Here is a 17,935-nt window from a genome sequence, read left to right as displayed (position 1 = left end):
GTGTGAATATAGGTTTTATTATCTCTTGGGTATTGTGCGAATTTTTTAGGGCTGCGATAACAAAATAACCATAGATAGGGTGGCTTTAACAACAAAAATTTATTGTCTCAGTTCGGTGGCTAGAAATTCAAGATCAAGGTATCAGTAGGTTTGGTGACTTCTGAGGTCCTTCTCCTTTGGTTGCAGGTGACCTTCTTCTCACTGTATTCTAACACGGTCTGTTCTCTGTGTGTGTACATCCCCAGTTTCTCTTTGTGGGTCCAGATTTCCTCTTTCATAAGGACACCAGTTATCTTGCATCACAGATAACCCTAATAACCTCATTTTATTTTAATTACCTTTTTAAAAGGTCTTCAAATACAGTCATAGTCTGAGATACTGGGGATTAGGCATTCAGTAGATTAATGTTGAAGAGTTACAGTTCAACCCATAACAGGTATTTATCTTAGGAGTGGAATTGCTGCGTCACGTGGTAGCTCTACTTTTAACTTCTTGAGGAACTGCTAAACTATTTTTTAAGGTGACTACCATTTTACATTTCCACCAGCAATATATGCAGATTCCAATTTCTCCACATTCTTGTCAGCTCTTGTTATTGTCTATCTGTATTTTTAAATAAATTAATTACTTATTTTTTTGAGAGAGATAATGAACACAGGCAGGCAGGGGGAGGGGCAGAGGGTGATGGAAAGAAAGAATCTTAAGCAGGCTCCATGCATAGCATGGAGCCCAATGCAGGGCTTGATCTCAGGACCCTGAGATCATGACCTGAGCTGAAATCAAACTCAGCTTGGTGAGCTTAACCAGCTGAGCCTCTTGGGCGCCCCTGTTGTCTTTCTAATGTGGTATCTCATTGTGATTTTGTTTTGCATTTTATTAATGGCTCATGATGCTGAACATCTTTTCATGTGCTTATAGGCCGTTTGTTTATCTTTTTGGAGAAGTGTCTATTCAACTGTCCATTTTTTAATTGGTTATTTGTCTTTGTTTTTGTTAAGTTGAAAAGTAAATAGATTCTGGATACTAGACTACTAAAAATTAAATTTTTTTAAACATTTCATTTTGTATTGTTCATTCCTAGCGTCCTGATTTATTTTTTAAAAAACGGTGATAAAACACACATTGGTTAAAATTTACCACGCTAGTTATTTATGTGTACAGTTCAGTAGTGTTAAGTAAGTTGAAGATCTTCACGTTGTTCTACAGCCAGTCACCAGAACTCTCCATCATAGCTGAATTACTTTTAATTTGTAAGATTTACATGGACCCTTAACTCTTAATTTAAGCTATATGTCTTTTAGTTTTATCTTTCTTGAGCCTGTATATTAAAATTTCCTAGACAGAGTAGGGGGATGTGGATAAAGTTATTTTGTAACTTGTTGAATATACTGATACTTTTTTCTTTTTGTATCTATAAACTTCTGTGTATATGTTGGAAACAAAAACTGAAGGTATTGTAATAGCTTAGCTGCTTTTATACGGAGTCAGTTCTGTAAAAGGTTGACATTGGGTATTAAGAGAGAGCTCGTTGGGGTACCTGGGTGGCTCATTCGGTTGAGTGTCTGACTCTTGGTTTCGGCTCAGGTCATAATCTCAGGGTTATGAGACTGAACCACACATTGGGCCGGTGTGGAGCCTGCTTGGTATTCTCTCTCCCTCTCCGTATGACTCGTCCCGGTAAATTAAAAAGAGAAAGAGAGAGAGATTTCATTTTATTGAAACACGTTAGTGGCCAGAGTGAACAGTCTGTTGCCTCTACTGACGATATTGTGGGGTGTGGAGTAGCTTCAGATTTTTCACAAGGACCACAATTAAATCAGGAACAAATTCCTATGTGATATAGAGTGACAGCAAGTAGTTACTTTGGGCACTTTGACTTTAGTTTGTCGTCAGCCTACAAAAGGTCTGTCCAAGGCTTCAGAGAACTACCCCAGCTCCAATGTTACATATGCTATAAATATCCTCTTTAGGGGGTCTAAGATGCGTAGTTAACATTTGCTAAGATGGATTTTTATATGCTCCAATTTTAGCATGAAAGATGTGAAACTCTGTTTGGCAAACTATCATCCAAATAAAGTTATATCAAAAAAATGGATTTCTTAGGTTCATTTCATGGACTAATTTTATTCAGCTCTTGATTACATTTCCTGTGTATAGAGCATGTTTCACACTTGGTAACTGACTCTCATTTAAAGAGAATGAATGGCCAAATTAAATGAATGTCCTTTTCCAGTTTTCAAGTGCATGCATTTCTGATTGGTTTTGTTTGCCTTATTCAATACAGAGAATAATTCTTCGAGGCCAATTTCATTTTAAGAGGGTAATGTTCAGTGATTTTTCATAATTTAAAATATGAAAAATTATGCTCCCTTGTTTGTATTTGATGGAAACTCGGAGCTGAAATCTTGGCTTTTTTCTCTTTCTGACTCTGCCTACTGCTGCCCAGAATGTTTTGGACAAGTGTGCTGTGCTGAATTTTATGTAAATAAAATTTTCTTTTTTAATTTTTAGAAAAAGACTATTGTATCTTTGAGAAGCAATACAAAAAAAATGGAGAGGGGGTAGAAATATATTTTAAAAGGAATTCTATTTTCCTTTGTTCACACTTAACAGCAATGCAAGAAAGAAGAAAATCCTCAAATGATAGTCGATCCACAATGGTACTGGTATTGAGATATACTTATATATAAAATAACTGATATATCTATATTATCTGTTATTTGGAATTTAGTTAATTAGGAAGACATTTGTTTATTGATGGCAATTGACATTTTCCCAGCATTTTGGAATGTTCATCAGGTTACAGTCTATTTCAAATGTTTTTTCAGTTATCCAAACCTTTTGTTTATTTCTTCAGTGCAAATTTATGTTTTATGAAATCCGCAGATGTACTGACAGTATCTCAAATGATATTAGGGGACATTGTACTTAGAATGAACAGCTGTTCTTCTGTCTCTACAGAACAAGAAGAAATGGGTTTAGATTATAGGAGGAGAAATTTTGCTTGGACATAAATGTAATTCCCTAACATGAGGGGCATTAAGACGTAAATCTTTATAGCCGATACTTATTAAAGTAGCAATGCCTAACATTTCAGTATATGCTATGTAGCTGCTTTGTATTAAACACTTTACATATATTTTCTCATTTATACTTACCAAGTCCAATGAAGTAAGACACTATTATTTTTTTCCATTTTGTAGATGAAGAAAATGAGGCTCTGGTAGGATAACTAACTGACTAAGGTTACATAGGTAATAGTGAGACACCTAGTGTTTTGTTTTGTTTTGTTTTGTTTTGTTTTTTAAGATTTTATTTGAGAGAGAGAGTGTGTGTGAGAGAATATAGGAAGGAGTAGAAGGGGAGGGAGAGGGATAAGCTGAGTGTAGATCCCTGTGTGGGGCTTAATCCCACAACCCCAAGATCATGACCTGAGCCAAAATCAAGAGCTGAATGCCTAACCGACTGAGCCACCCAGGCCCCCCAAGACCCAGTGTTTGAAACCAGACTGTCTGACTACAGAACCTGTATAACTTTTAACCATAGTGTAATATGAAAGGGATAAAGCAGGTCTGTCCATTAGACTACATGCTCATCATGGGTGGCAAGTCAGTTATGGGCAGTAAGGGAGGAGTAGAAGTAGAAGCAAAGTGTCACTCTCACGATTTGGTTAAAGAAGTTGTATAAATAAGCATGTGCCCCTGGATTTTTTTCACTAGGTTATGGATTCTGTACAAGGATAGTGTGGTTCGTGTGTGAATTGTTTATAGCAAAATTTTGGAGGTTCACAATGCTATCCTGATATTATACAAAAAATTCAGAATTCAGCAAGAGCTAACAAGACCCAAATATATAAAAAGGGGGAAGATGCAGAGACAGACAATACAAATACAATTAAGGTGTAAAGAAAACTCAGTCTTGTAAGAAATCAAGTAAATGCAAATTTAAACCATAATGTGCTATGAATTTTTAGTAAATTAGCAAAAATTTATAAAATGTTAATGCCCAAAGCTGGTACTTTCATTCATTACTGATTGCATTTTAAAGTAGTATCTTAGAAGAATAAAATTGTTCAATCAGTAAATAAATATCTCTCTTTCCTGGCACTAATTCAGTAAATATGAAATGCACATGCTTATTTTTCTTATATATTGAGAAGCATATTTTATTGAGCTAATCTGCAATAGACAAGAAATGCTTTGTATTAAATATTTTTTTTGTTAACCACGGAAGAAAATAATTAACAGCTGTTGAGCCAAAATGTTGATTCAATGTTTTTCTTAAAATTATTAAGTATGAGAGATGTATTTTAATTGCCAGCCCATCTCAAACTTAAATTGTATAACAATCTATCAGTAATATCATTGTTTCTGTATAATTCTGTAGTTTGAAGGAACATGTGAATTTTGTATGTGAGTCTTCTGTAGTTTTCTCACTGGTTTATTGACTTGGGAACATAATTTAAGTTTGATATTCATTCATTGTTACTGACTCCCTGAGAGTTTGGGAAAGTATTCTTTATTTCAAGAAACTAAGGAATGATGAAGTTGCTTTTATTAAGGGTGTGATTTTATGGTTTTAAAACTTAGTTTGTATTTACTTACTATATAGCCATAACTGGGGAAATAACTACAGTAATAAATTATTTTACAGGTATTCACAGTTTTATATGGAAGATAGCTTTTGCCATTATAACATGTTTAACCATCACTTCTTTGATGGAAAGGTAAGAATTGCAACCGTTATCCTTGTTATTGTGGAAGAATAAGTTCCAGAGTACCTCCTTTCTTATTTTTTAGAATCCCTCAAGATCAAATCGTGGCTGTTGCACCATTTATTGATTGGCTTTTTTTTTCCTTCATCCACTGAGTGTGTATCGAGCATCTAGAAGTGATTGTGCTATTCTTCTTTTGTGACTTTTCACTGCTTTTTGGATACAGACACACTTTCTTACCACGGCCTCCAGGGCTTTGCCCGATCAGACACCTGCCACCCTCCAGTCTCTCTTCTCGTTCCTGCTCTGGGGTTTGTGTTTGTGTTCTGGATGTATGACTCATCTGGGGCTATCTTTTCCACCACACAGGCTTTTGCCCATGCTGTTCCCTCTGTCTTCTAGTTTTTGTTTACCGCACCTCATCCTTCAAAGCTCTGTTCCAAGTCGCTTTCTCTAGGCTTCCCTTAACCCCAGACAAGGTCAGGCTGTCCTCTGTAGCTATATGATACTGTAATTAAATAACTCTGTGGTTAGTTGTTTGATGTCTGCCTCCCTGGTAAATTTCATGTCCCAGTTAAGGGGATTCATAGTTTTATTAGACTAATTCTTAAAAATTAGACAATTTTGAGAGTGACCCCTTATCTGTGAGCTCTGGGTGATAGTGTTGGTGATAATGGCAGGGGCCCTCAATGGGTAGCAGGGGGTAGCTTCTTTCAATAATACAATGTTAGTAATGTCACTATGAATAAGCAGCATAGCAGAGCTGATACTTTTACTCCTAGATTGAGCTCTTTGTGAGTCATATTACAAGATAAAAACTATACCCAACCAAGTAATCACACCTGACAGGAAGTTAGCCACAACTGTTTGAAATGATCAAGACTACCTGAAGCACATATCCATATATGCATGTAAATCAATTTTTCAAAAATTGTGAACCGTGTATAAATATATGTTGTTTCTTAAAATGTTAATGATAGAAGAAAAACCAAGCAAAACTAAAAAAAAAAACAAAAAACTAGTATCTAGGAAATGAAAACAAATTCTAAATTGTTGGTTGGGATTAAAAAATGAGTCTCCTGATTCAGTCCAGCCAATGATGCACTCCTTCCATGAGACTCAGTCAGCATTGGGGTATATATTTTTTAGCTGTGATCACCATGAAAACCAAGTATTGAAATAAATAGCAGTTAGAAATAGACATAGTTCAGTTTCCCAAAGGGCTTATGTGGTCGATAATCTCTAGGATTTGAGAACTGATTAGATGAGTGTGAAGAAGAGAGAAGAATTGAAGACTCACTTGACAACAGATGACGGTGGACTTCTCAGCTAGGCCAGTGGTGGTGGGGAAAATAGAGGTGGGTTCCGTGGGCATTTCACAGATGGAAGCCAGAAGGCTCGGTGGTAAGTGTACTGGGGTAGAAGTCACAGATGACTTGGTTGTCTGGCCTGGCTTTGTATTTCATTCTTCAAAACAGAGGAGGGAAAGGTAGAAGTGGAAGTTGGAAATGTTGGGTTTGGGGGGCAGGTGGAATATTGCTGTAGAGGTATTCAATATGGCTTCTTGGAACTCTGGGGCCTCAGGCTCCAGGGTGTGGTCAGGGGCATGTGTGTCAGGGCCAGCGTCAGAGGAGGTAAAATAACCGAGTGTCTCTTACTGCTGGATGCTGGTTGTGTATGTGCGTCTTGTTTTTCATACCATGACTTTGCTTTCTATCTTGAATAGTAATGGTGAGATAAGAGTGAAATGACATTTGAATACCTAACAGTTGCCTAACCATTGCTTATATTTTAAGAATAACATGTAGGGGCACCTGGGTGGCTCAGTGTGTTGGGCATCTGCCTTCAGCTCAGGTCACGATCCCAGGTCCTGGGATGGAACCCTGCATCGGGCTCCCTGCTGAGGGAGCCTGCTTCTCCCCTGCCTGCCATTTCCCCTGCTTGTGTTTGCTCTCTCTCTCTCTCTCTCTCTGTGTGTGTGTCAAATAAATAAAATATTTTTTAAAATGTAATATGTAATTAGCCTTTTCCTAGAAAATTCTTTTTAACTTTTATCAAAAGCTTATGGAATTATCTCTTAAGTTTCTAAAATAATGGTTGGAATGAGCTGCCAAGACTGAGCTCTACTTTATTTTTCCCAGAAGAAAACAATTGTGTAGCCCAGGCTTTCCTTTCTCTATATTTTAGGAGCAGCCTTTACATAGCACTGCAACTGTAGAGATTGATCTCCAGAAAACTATTGTCTTGGATGATTTCATGATGGGCCCTTTTTCTGCCTAGTTCCTGAGTCAAGGTTTTCTGTGGAGGCTTACCATCTACTAATCAATCGCTGAGTATTTAAGTATCAGCCAGGTGCCTGTGAAGGTGTGCAGGGTGCTTTGGGGGATATAAGCCCCTGTCACGGACCATACGCACTTCACAGCCCACTGGATTAAAAAGCAGGAGTTCCCTGTGCAGGATTTTCTCATAGAAAATCATATAATCTTTCAGGTAATAGAAAATGTCATATGCCTTAATGGGCAAGGAGATTGAAGTATGTACAGGGGATCGTTACTTAAAGTACCAAGCACCTTGGGGGCTCCTGGGTGGCTCAGTAGATTAAGTGTCTGCCTTTGGCTCAGGTCATGATCCCAGGGTCCTCGGATCGAGCCCTGCTTTGGGCTCCCTGCTCAGCTCCCTGCTCTCTCTCCTTCTCCGTCTGCCCCTCCCCCTGCTCATGTGCATGCACTTGCGCTCTCTCTCAAACAAGTAAGTAAATAAATCTTTAAAAAAAATAATAAAGGGGGCACCTGGGTGGCTCAGTGGGTTAAGCCTCTGCCTTCTGCTCGGGTCATGATCCCAGGGTCCTGGGATCGAGCCCCGCATCGGGCTCTGCTCAGCGGTGAGCCTGCTTCCTCCTCTCTCTGCCTGCCTCTCTGCCTACTTGTGATCTCTCTCTCTCTGTCAAATAAATAAAATCTTTAAAAAATAATAATAATAATAATAAAGTACCAAGCACTTTTTTAGTGGTTGAGATGAAAGACAGAATTAAGACACTGTCAGCATTGGTGGCATAAGCAAGCATCTGGTTTCCACAGGTGGCCAACATTAGGACCCTCAGCAGGTCATGACGGGACGTCATACCATTGATTCTTACCTGGAAACAAATGTACGCTATTGGTTTTTTAATTTGGCTAAGACTTTAGGTTTCATTTACTTGTTTCTTTTATTTTCCTACTTTTAAGTCTAAGGAACTGGAAGGTTTTTCAATAACATCATCTGTACTGTAAGTCCTTGTTCATGTAGGCAGGTTAAGGAAGTGCCAGGCGGCACTTGAAAAATGATTAACCTTCCTGACACGCCATCCCTTGCTCCAGGACTTCAGCGGGAAGTTAATAAAGACTGTCCCCGGGAAAGGGGATTAGGATGTTGTCGTTTTTCCTCTCATCAATTGAGTCTTCTAAATTGATTTAGTAGTAAAACAATATATTTTTTATTACAAAGTACATATGGGTTTATTAAAGTTTAAAATGCCATTAAACTTTAAAGTCTTAGGCTATTCTGTATACTGTTGATTTGCCTTCTATAGGTGAGTGCTTGAAATGACTGCGAAGTCAGTAGACTGGGGTTAGTGTTATAGGTATATCTCTTATTATCTGTTCTCCCGAAGCAGAAAATAATAAATATGCTAGACAGCGCATAATGTTAATTTTACAGTGACTAAAAACACTTCGTTAATAGCCTGGTTTCGTGGCTTGGCCAAGCTTTGTTGATTGTGGACTTTCATTCATTTACTTAGTGTGCGTGTCCAAACATGTCTATCCAACACCTGCTGCCCAGTGACGTGTGCGAGGTGACTGGTAACGCGTAGCTCTTATTAAACTGAACTCGTGGTGGACAAACCAGACAGGAAAAAAATAGGTCTTATTCGTCTTTGTGTCTCCAGTGTTTAGCTCAGTCCCCGCTTCTGTTTGTGGGATTGAATTTAGCGTTTTAGATAGTCTTCATGGGTAATGAGTTTTTCTCTCTTGGGTTACTAAATTTAGTTTTTTAATTTAACCATTTGAAATGTGTAGTCCTCTGATAGTGATGGTGCTTGAATTTGCAATTTTAAAAACCTGCTTATCAAGGAACCCAAAAGATAAAATCTCCTGGGGGCTGAATGAGAGAGGCTTCCAGATGTCACTGAGGGACTCTGGGGTGGCAGGATGGGTGAAGTTTCAGGACAAACAGTGGGACTGAGCCTAATGCATTCTCTGAATAGGATGGAGTGCCTCCCTCTAGTCTTCATTTAGAAATGAATTTTTATTTGTTCCAGGCTGCCCTTGAAGTATGCAGAACATTTTTACAGGAAGATAAAGGTGAGGGAGTCATTATGGTGACAGATCCTCCTTTTGGTGGCTTGGTTGAACCTCTGGCTGTTACATTCAAGAAGTTAATTGCTATGTGGAAAGAAGGTCAAAGCCAAGGTGTGTAATTTATGACTTACTGCAAAATAAACATGTATCTGTGTATCTGCTTCCTGTCAAATATTAGCAGAGCTCAGTGAATCAGAGCTCTGATAAAATATACATGTCTTGAGTTTTGTGTGTGTGTGTTTTTTTTAAACAGGCTTATTTGAGAATGCGAGAGACTTCATTATCATGATACACTTCGCATTATCCTAATCACGTGTTCTCAACATGACTTGTAGGTGAACATAAGGAGACCTTATGAAGAATAGGAGTGAACTGTTGTCATTTATTCAATAAATACTTACCGAGTGGCCCCTGTGTGCAGGTATTGTTTAGGTGCTAGAAATAGAGACTGAACCAGACAGATAAGTATTCCTGCCCGCATGGATCTTACATTACACGTTCCTGAAGTCTTGCCCACAGCTCTAAGAGGGGGCCCAGTTTCTGGCTCAGAGCTCTAAACTGTGCCAAGATTTGGGTAGGAAGATCGGATATGCACGAACCGTACAGTGGTTATCAGTGACAGACAGATACCCACATGGACAGAGGTGGGTTAATGGCTGGGGGTTATTATTTAGTTTAAAGTGCCTTAGGCCTTCAAAATATTTTATTTTATTTTATTTATTTATTTATTTTTTAAAGATTTTATTTATTTATTTGACAGAGAGAGATCACAAGTAGACAGAGAGGCAGGCAGAGAGAGGGAGGGAAGCAGGCTCCCTGCCGAGCAGAGACCCCGATGCGGGACTCGATCCCAGGACCCTGAGATCATGACCTGAGCCGAAGGCAGCGGCCTAACCCACTGAGCCACCCAGGCGCCCCAAAATATTTTATTTAATTAACTGTCTAATTAGTTGGTATGATCATTTTTTAGTTTCCAGTTTGCTAATTGATAAACTGTAAGAGTGTCAGGAATTTGTGATCAGGTTTCTCCTTTAATTATGCTACATAAATAATGTGCTTTGGAGACAGAATGCAAAAGAAATCTGAAACATGACTCATAGTGTTAAGTATTCCACTTATTTTCAGTTCTTGAGTCCACTGATCAGAATGGACAAAGTAAGTCAGTGTTATTGAAGAAGCAATGAAGAGCTCCTCTTCTTTGAATTTCAATGGGCTTGAATTTCAGTTCTGCCACTTATTAACTGCATGAACTTGAAAAAATGACTTAAATCTTATGGCTTCAGTTGCCCTGTCTATGAAATGGGATTATTATTATCTAATTCCAGGGGTAACTATAAGGAGGTAATATATAGAAAGTACCTGGCATTGGGCTCAGCCTGTATGAGGTGCTCTGTAAATAATAGCTATGTCCCCTGTCATTGAAGTTAATTTTGATTGTTTTTAAGAATCTCCCATGCTTCAGGAAAGATTGATTCATCCCTGAAAACAGACATAACGAGTTGTGGCAGAGCTGGGATGCTGACCTGAGGCCTTCTGCCTTCTGGCCCAATGCTTCCTGCCACCATAACGCAATGATCTTGGGGCTTCCAAGTCAGGCTCCTTGTCATTCCCCACTTAATGATGGTATCTTTGCCTTGACCTAGAATATAGAGATTGTGTGTGTAAGGACTATTCTTACATACCATTTATACCTGCATTTAATGTAAATGTAATATTTCCTTTAATGAATTAAATTCATTCATTCATTCATAAATTAATTAATTAAATGAATATTTCATTTAATATTGTAAATGTAATGTAATATAAAAGAATATTTCCATTGACTTTTGGGAAAGGTCAAGTTGTAAATGGCACTCTGGTAAACATTCTTTTCTTTTGTATGATTTAAGTGCATTGAACAATTGTAATTTCTCCCAATATTAGAGGTCTTTCAGTTACAGCTCTTTTATTTTTTGTCGATATCAGTTTCTTATTTTCTTTTCCTTTTTTGTGACCCATTAGATAGCAGTCAAAAAGAACTGCCCATATTCTGGATTTTCCCCTATTTTTTTGAATTCCGAATTCGTCAGTTTTTTCCAAGCTTCTGCATGCTGGATTACCAGGTATAGTAAATATTCTGTTTTCTGGCACAGTTGATGAATGGGCATTCTGCTTAAGTAAATATTCTGATGAGACAATCCATCGATTTTAGTAAATGAAAATATCATAAGCTGTATTAAACATTAAAATTGAAACATACATGGCTTAGTCCAGAGGTTCCTAAATGTAATTCTTAGGGTTCTGAAATCTATATTAAAAATGTAGATTCTTAGGTGCCAAAATATACATATGAAGTCAAAATTAGAGGGTACAGCCCCAAGAAGCCACATTTTACCAAACTTCCAAGGTGATCCTGCAGCGCAGCCAGGCTTTAGACTAGCTGACCTCACTGGCCCCAAAGTCATTGTTATGAACAGGAGTTTTGTCTGTTCAGAGGTTGTAGAGAAGTCAGTCGCTTTTTCTGGTCGGTGGAATGTCAACTACACTTTACTGTGCCACTCAGAGGATGCCAGGAGCTCTGAAGGGAGGTGTGTCTGAGGTGGCAGGTGTCAGAGAAGCAGAGAGGCTGAGGTCCGTGTGTGTGGGCGAGTGTGCTGATTTCAGGGTGGAGTTGACTGGCCCTCCTTCCTACCTCTGCCCTCAACTCTTGCTGCTTTAATGTCCACTTTCCTGCCTTTATTTCCTTGGGTTCTGAAGTTAACCCCCTTGTCACCATCACCGTGTGGGGTCACCAGGTGGCCACTGCTTCTTCTTTTGTAATGAGATCTTTCTATTTGAGCTTTCTGAGCAATGGACTACCTTGATGAAGGCTTTTTCTGCCCTAGAACTAAAAATGAACATGTCTTCACTACCCGTTCCAAGCTAGCACTTGGGTCTCATCTTTCTAATTTTGAAGGCATTTACCATTAGGAAAATTATTTAGAAATTCTGAAAGAAACAATGTTACCAAAAATGAGAGGGCAAACCCTACCTGTGATTCCATCCCAAGTAGCAAAGATCATAATTTGACACGTTTTACGGGTTTGTAATCATAGCAGATGAATCTGAATTCTGCATTCTGCACTGTGTCTTATGTAAGTGTACATTTTAAAATGTAGCTCCATAGTCTTTATGCTATTAATCACTTTATTTTCTTTTAAAGATTTTATTTATTCATTTGACAGCGTGCACAAGCAGGGGGGAGCGGCATGCAGAGGGAGAGGAAGAAGCAGGCTCCCCACTGAGCAGGGAGCCCAATGTGAAGCGTGATCCCAGGACCCCAAGATCATGACCTGAGCTGAAGGCAGATCTTCACCAACTGAGCCTTCCAGGCACCTGCTTTTAATCACTTTAAATTATTTCATTAGCAGGTTATATTATCAATTGTTAGCTTTTTTTTTTTTTTAGACACACAGGTTGCTCTCACCTTTATGGTACCATAAATAACACTGCCATAAACATCTCTGATTCACATAATTTTTTCCATATTTTACATAACTTCCTTAAAATAAATTTCCAAAACTGAAATAGTGTTCCAAAAATTATGTTATCAAATTTAATAGACATTTTTATGGCTACTGAACCGTATAACAGTTCCTTTCCAAAGTTTATAGCACAAGCCATTTTAACCTTGACTTCTTGAGCTCTGCATTAGGCAAAGTCCACATCCTAATTCTTCCCAAATCTGGTTTACTTTCCTTTTCTGGAGCACATAGTTCTGTTTCTTGTCTGAGGGGTACTTCTAGTATTGACATTTGCAGTACAGAGATAGCAGGCATATCCTAAAGACGTTAACTAAATAAACTATTTTCAGTTGTCAGGAGCGCCTGCTGCCTTTGACAGTGAATAATCATCTAGTACATCTAATACAGTGTCTGGCACAGAGTAGTTACCTTGCACTTGTTGAATTTTTGAAAAACAGTGTGAACTCCAGAATTGAGAAGGACCTGAGTTTTAATCCTGGTTCTGCCACTTACTTGTGAGGCCTACACATTTTATCTTGTGACTTGTTAAATGAGCAGAGTAATAATATATCTGCCTCATAAGTTCTTAGGAATTATTTGAGATAATACATGAAGAGGCTTAGCCTAGTCCCAAACACAAAGCAAATGTAGACCAATGGTTATTGCTCTCAGCATTGTCAAGACCAATCAGGTAGTCTCTGGGTGCAGGTAAAACTCTTCTTTGGGTATTTTATTATTTTTTTTGTACAGTATATGAAACATAAGGTCCCTCAGAAAACTGTTCCATGCACATTTAGAAATGAGTTTTCACTGCAGACAAGAGTTTGAAATGGCAAAGAAGCCAAAGAAAGCAGATCCAGAGTAGAGTGCACGAGAGAGGTTCATGTGGAGAAACCAGCCATGGCTTGTTTCGACGGTCTGTGTTACTAGAAAGGAACTTGTGGGAATTCTGGAGTCTCAGTTTTGAGAAACCGTTCCAAGGTCCCAGTTTACAGTGTATGGGTGAAAAAAGTTTCTCTAACTAGGCCATTTCAGACTGGGTATCAGACAAAGTGAAAAGCAGTCTTTAGAAAGGAGAAAGCCAAACTTTGAAAAGAAAAACTAGAATAAGGTCTGTGAAACAAAACAAATCTTCGTTTTTCCTGATTTCTACTAAAGAGAAGAACACTGCAGCCCATCGCATGCTCAGTTGGAGAAACTGATTTTTACCATATCTCCTGTTGTGTTTATAAGCCTTTATTTGTCATACCTGACCTTGATGTTCCGTCCTTCATTCTTTTCTTAATTTCCTTCTTTCTTTCTTTTTTGAAAATTTCTCTGGAGTTATTATCCTTTCTGAAACTTTTGCTTTCTTTTCTTTTGTTATTTTAACCTTATTTTATAGTAATTTCTTTTCTGGTGTATATTAGCTGCCTTCATCAAATGAAAAATTTGGAAGTCTCTTGTCTCCTTCACAGGTCTTCTGCCATAGACCTTGATTAGACTTCTTTCTCACATTGCCCAAGATGATTATAAGCCAGCAAATCACAATGCAGTAAAAAAACCAAAATCACTAAATCTCTTTTGTTTGAAATACTTTTCAGGTAAGAGGGAGGCAGAAATGCTGCAGATCTTCATAAAATGTAAATTATGTAGACTCTTCAGTGATAAAGCACTCGATGAGTACAGAATAAAATAGTCAGCAAAAGGGCACCGGGGTGGCTCAGTCGGTCAAGTATCTGCCTTCGGCTCAAGTCATGATCCCAGGGTCCTGGGATCGAGTCCCACATCAGGCTTCCTGCTCGGTGGGGAGTCTGCTTCTCCCTCTCCCTCTGCCTGCCATTCTGCCTACTTGTGCTCTCTTATCTCTCTGTCAAATAAACAAAATCTTTAATAAAGAAAATAGTCACCAAAGACCTAGAAAAGCAAGAGTTTTATTAAGGGCAGATTAGAAAGGAAGGATGTAATAATGAAAAGAAATTTTGACCCAGAGTTAGAAGTGTGAGTCCTAGCACACTGCCTTTTAGAGGCTCTTTAATTTGAAGAGGGAAAAGTCAGTTTATCTTTCTTGGCCTCTGTTTCCTTACCTGTAAAATAAAATGATTGAATGAGGAAAGAGATGGCAGATAAGTTTCACTTTTAGTGCTAAGCCTGATGAATTCATAGTGACTTTCTGGAGAATTTGTTGAGAATACCAGGCTCAGTGGCAGGGAGTAGTGTGTGATTGATTAGTGATGTCTGCCACAGGGGACCGGTTGGGTCGAGGTGACATTTAGGTCCTGTGTTTACCATATCTGAACTATATCACCTCACTTCCCTTCCACCAGGAACATGCTACGATCCATCTCTTGTTTCTCCTTAATCCGGGACATTTGTCTGGATTGTTAAAAGTAGAGCTTTGTTTTGTTTTGTTTTAAAGCTATCCCTTAAAAAATCATCCTATGTAGAAAACTGTTTTTCAAGGTTAGTTTCATGTTCATAAGTTAAGATATTTTGACAGGAATTTCTGACAAGTGATTGCAAATTATAAATGACAATTGAAATTCTTAAAGCCTGATGTGTAATAAATATAAACATTTAATGGGTTTGGAGTGACAAGGGGAATAAAATATATACTATATATAGATAGCTATTATTTTATTTATTTTTTAAAGATTTTATTTATTTATTTGACAGAGACACAGTGAGAGAGGGAACACAAGCAGGGGTGGTGGGAGAGGGAGAAGCAGGCTTCCTGCTGAGCAGGGAGCCCGATGCGGGGCTCGATCCCAGGACCCTGGAATCATGACCTGAGCTGAAGGCAGACACTTAACGACTGAGCCACCCAGGCATTCCTAAATAAGAGGTATGTGGGATATGGGGACTATGACTAAAAGACCTTTTTGCTCTGGTGGAAGTTGGCTGATGGTGATCTTTTGATGCAGGGAAATTAAGTAGATCACAGTCCCGAGGAAGTTAGGAAAATACAAGTACTCTGTCTTATTTCATTCATCTTTGTTTCCCTGCTGGATGCCTAGAACATAGTAGGTGCAAAATGAATGTCTGTTGACTTGAACGTCTTGGTTTCTGTATAACTGGTTTCAGTCTCATGTCACAGGAGAAATTTGCGTATAGATAAAATTAAAAGTTAAGAATCGCAGAGATTCTGTGCTTTCCCTCATTTCTATACAGTACTTCATCACATTAATCAGTTCCATGGGAGAAATTTTCTATTTGAAAATGCCTCTCATCATCATTGTGAGTGAAATGTCAGAGATAATGATGGGAAAATGGTGTATCAGCTCTACCACTAGTGATATGCAATTTGCAAAATTGTGTTTGCTTTACAGCGCTTCCATAGGACGTTTATTTGTGTGGATGAAGCTATGAAATATGGATGTATGTTAGAGGTACATTAATTTACCCTAGCAGCATGCGTTTTACATACCATATGTTTATAGTTAATTAGCACAACAAACCCGCATTTAAAAATAATAATAATCTCAATTAGGTTATGCAAAATCAAGCAATCAACCACCTTCCTGACACATACATTCTCTGACTCCTTGGGAAACCATAAAGAGATTGTTCTTTCTTTCCTCCTTTTCCATCTGCTATGTATTGTATTGCATGGAATATTCCATTTATTAGAAATCTTTCTAAGGCCCTCCTTTCCAGCATTTGAAGATCTTTGAAAGGTTCTCTTGGGAAGAATTTTTTTTTTCTTAGGACACTCGCAAGTGTTCAAAATATCTTTGTTGAATTTAATAAAGTGTCATATATTTATTTAATACATAGAGGAGTGCTTAGGGGAAATTATGAATTGAAATCATTTAAAATACTTATGGTAATATCTTAAGGTGATTTTGAAGTAAAATCTGCTTTGTATCTTAGCCTCTAATAGGTGACATATATTCATAGAAATTTTAAGTTGGAAAGAACCATTAGGGGTGTAATGTAGGCTAACTTCCCACCGTAATAATCCTCTCCACTAAATTCATGACAAGCCGTCACCTGGCCTCACTTGAATGCTTTCAGTGAGCAAAGTCCTGCAGCCTTACAAGGCAACTCAATTTATTTAATAGCTCTAATCGTTAGAAAATTTTCTCATATTGAGATAAAATATGCTCCCTATTAACTTCTAACCATTGGTCCTACTTCTGTTCTCCGAGTCTCATTTCAATTCCACTGACACCCCTTCAGTTATAAAATAGCTATCAGATTCTCCTAGTTTGCGCTTTTCTTAATAAACACCCCAACACATTAAACGACAAATCCTCTTCATTCCCATTACTTTTGGTAGAAACGAACTGGTTTTATCAGCATCTTCCTTCACATGCAGTGACTGAATGCAGCGCTTCACGTGATCTAACCTCGTCCTTTGCTTGTTACGATATTGCACTTCCGTACAGGGCGGCTGTGAGCCCATGCCAGCTTTCGCACAGTTAGCCAGACTATGGACTCATGGTGCTGACAGTTAGCCGGAACTCCCAGGGTTTGTTGTTTTGTTTTGTTTCCCCACACTGTCTCTTGTCTAGCTGGGTCTCCTATGGCACTTCCCCCCGCCCCACTGCTATAGCTTGTTGATCTCTCTTCCTGAACTCGCTCACCTGCTAACGTGGTATCTGTGGGCAGGGCCGTACGGAGAGCTTAGGAATTTCTCATTAAAGCCCTCTCTTTCCATTGTCAGTAAGTCCATACATTTTTGTGCTTTGCTTATTAAATAGAGCTAGTTTGCAAGCCATTTCTTTTGAACAACTTTTAAGTGTATTCTTGTTTAGAATCTGAACAGTTCATTATAACATATTTGAAAGTTGGGCTGTACCTTTACCAACTTCATAAAAATCTCACAGTATTCTTGTGGATAATCTAGAACAATGGTGCTCAAACCTTAGTGTGCCAGGAGGGCTTGTTAAGAATACAGATTTGAGGGGGGCAGCGTGCCTGGGTGGCTCTGTGGGTTAAAGCCTCTGCCTTCAGCTCAGGTTCATGATCCGAGGGTCCTGGGATCGAGCCCCGCATCAGGCTCTTTGCTCAGCATGGAGCCTGGTTCCCCCTCACTCTCTGCCTACTTGTGATCTCTCTCTCTCTCAAATAAATAAATAAAATCTTAAAAAAAAATAAGAATATAGATTGTGGGGCCTGACCCTCAGGAGCTTCTGTTTTGGGAGGTCCTTTGATGGGGCAAGAATGCGCTTTTCTAACAAGATCTCAGGGGCGACGCTGATGTGGCTGATCCAGACTCCGCGCTCGGAGAATTACTGATCTAAAGAAAGATGGACCTAGTGACTAGGTGGATTCTGAGCAGGCTTGAATCCAAAGTGAGAACGTGTGTGGATAGCAGAGAGGCTGGAGAAGTAGATGAGAGCAAGAAGCTAATAAACATTGAGCCTGTTAGCTCCAGCTTCAGATGCTCTGCCAAGGCTGAAAGCTGAAGTAGGGTT

The 17,935-nt window shown here is 38.7% G+C and overlaps 1 protein-coding gene across 3 annotated transcripts in view; it reads left to right on the top strand.

Moving 5' to 3' along the window:
* The window catches only part of LOC111149151 (zinc finger CCHC-type containing 4), a 45,499-nt gene that overhangs the window by 17,686 nt on the left and 9,878 nt on the right, over positions 1 to 17,935 (top strand). For 2 of the 3 annotated variants that reach the window (XM_022506101.1, XM_022506100.1), the window contains exons 6-8: positions 4,654 to 4,726; positions 9,012 to 9,162; positions 11,053 to 11,153. In XM_022506101.1, coding sequence (XP_022361809.1) covers positions 4,654 to 4,726; positions 9,012 to 9,162; positions 11,053 to 11,153 — 325 coding nt within the window. Of the gene's footprint in view, positions 1 to 4,653; positions 4,727 to 9,011; positions 9,163 to 11,052; positions 11,154 to 15,841; positions 15,902 to 17,935 lie in introns of all 3 variants that reach the window. The other variant, XM_022506099.1, reaches the window with a different exon arrangement.

This window comes from Enhydra lutris, unplaced genomic scaffold, assembly GCF_002288905.1.
Source record: "Enhydra lutris kenyoni isolate GAN:26980312 unplaced genomic scaffold, ASM228890v2 scaffoldscaffold21, whole genome shotgun sequence".
Lineage (NCBI taxonomy): Eukaryota > Metazoa > Chordata > Mammalia > Carnivora > Mustelidae > Enhydra > Enhydra lutris.
Note: the sequence above shows the minus strand (reverse complement) of the source record. Positions and strands in the feature narration are given on the sequence as shown.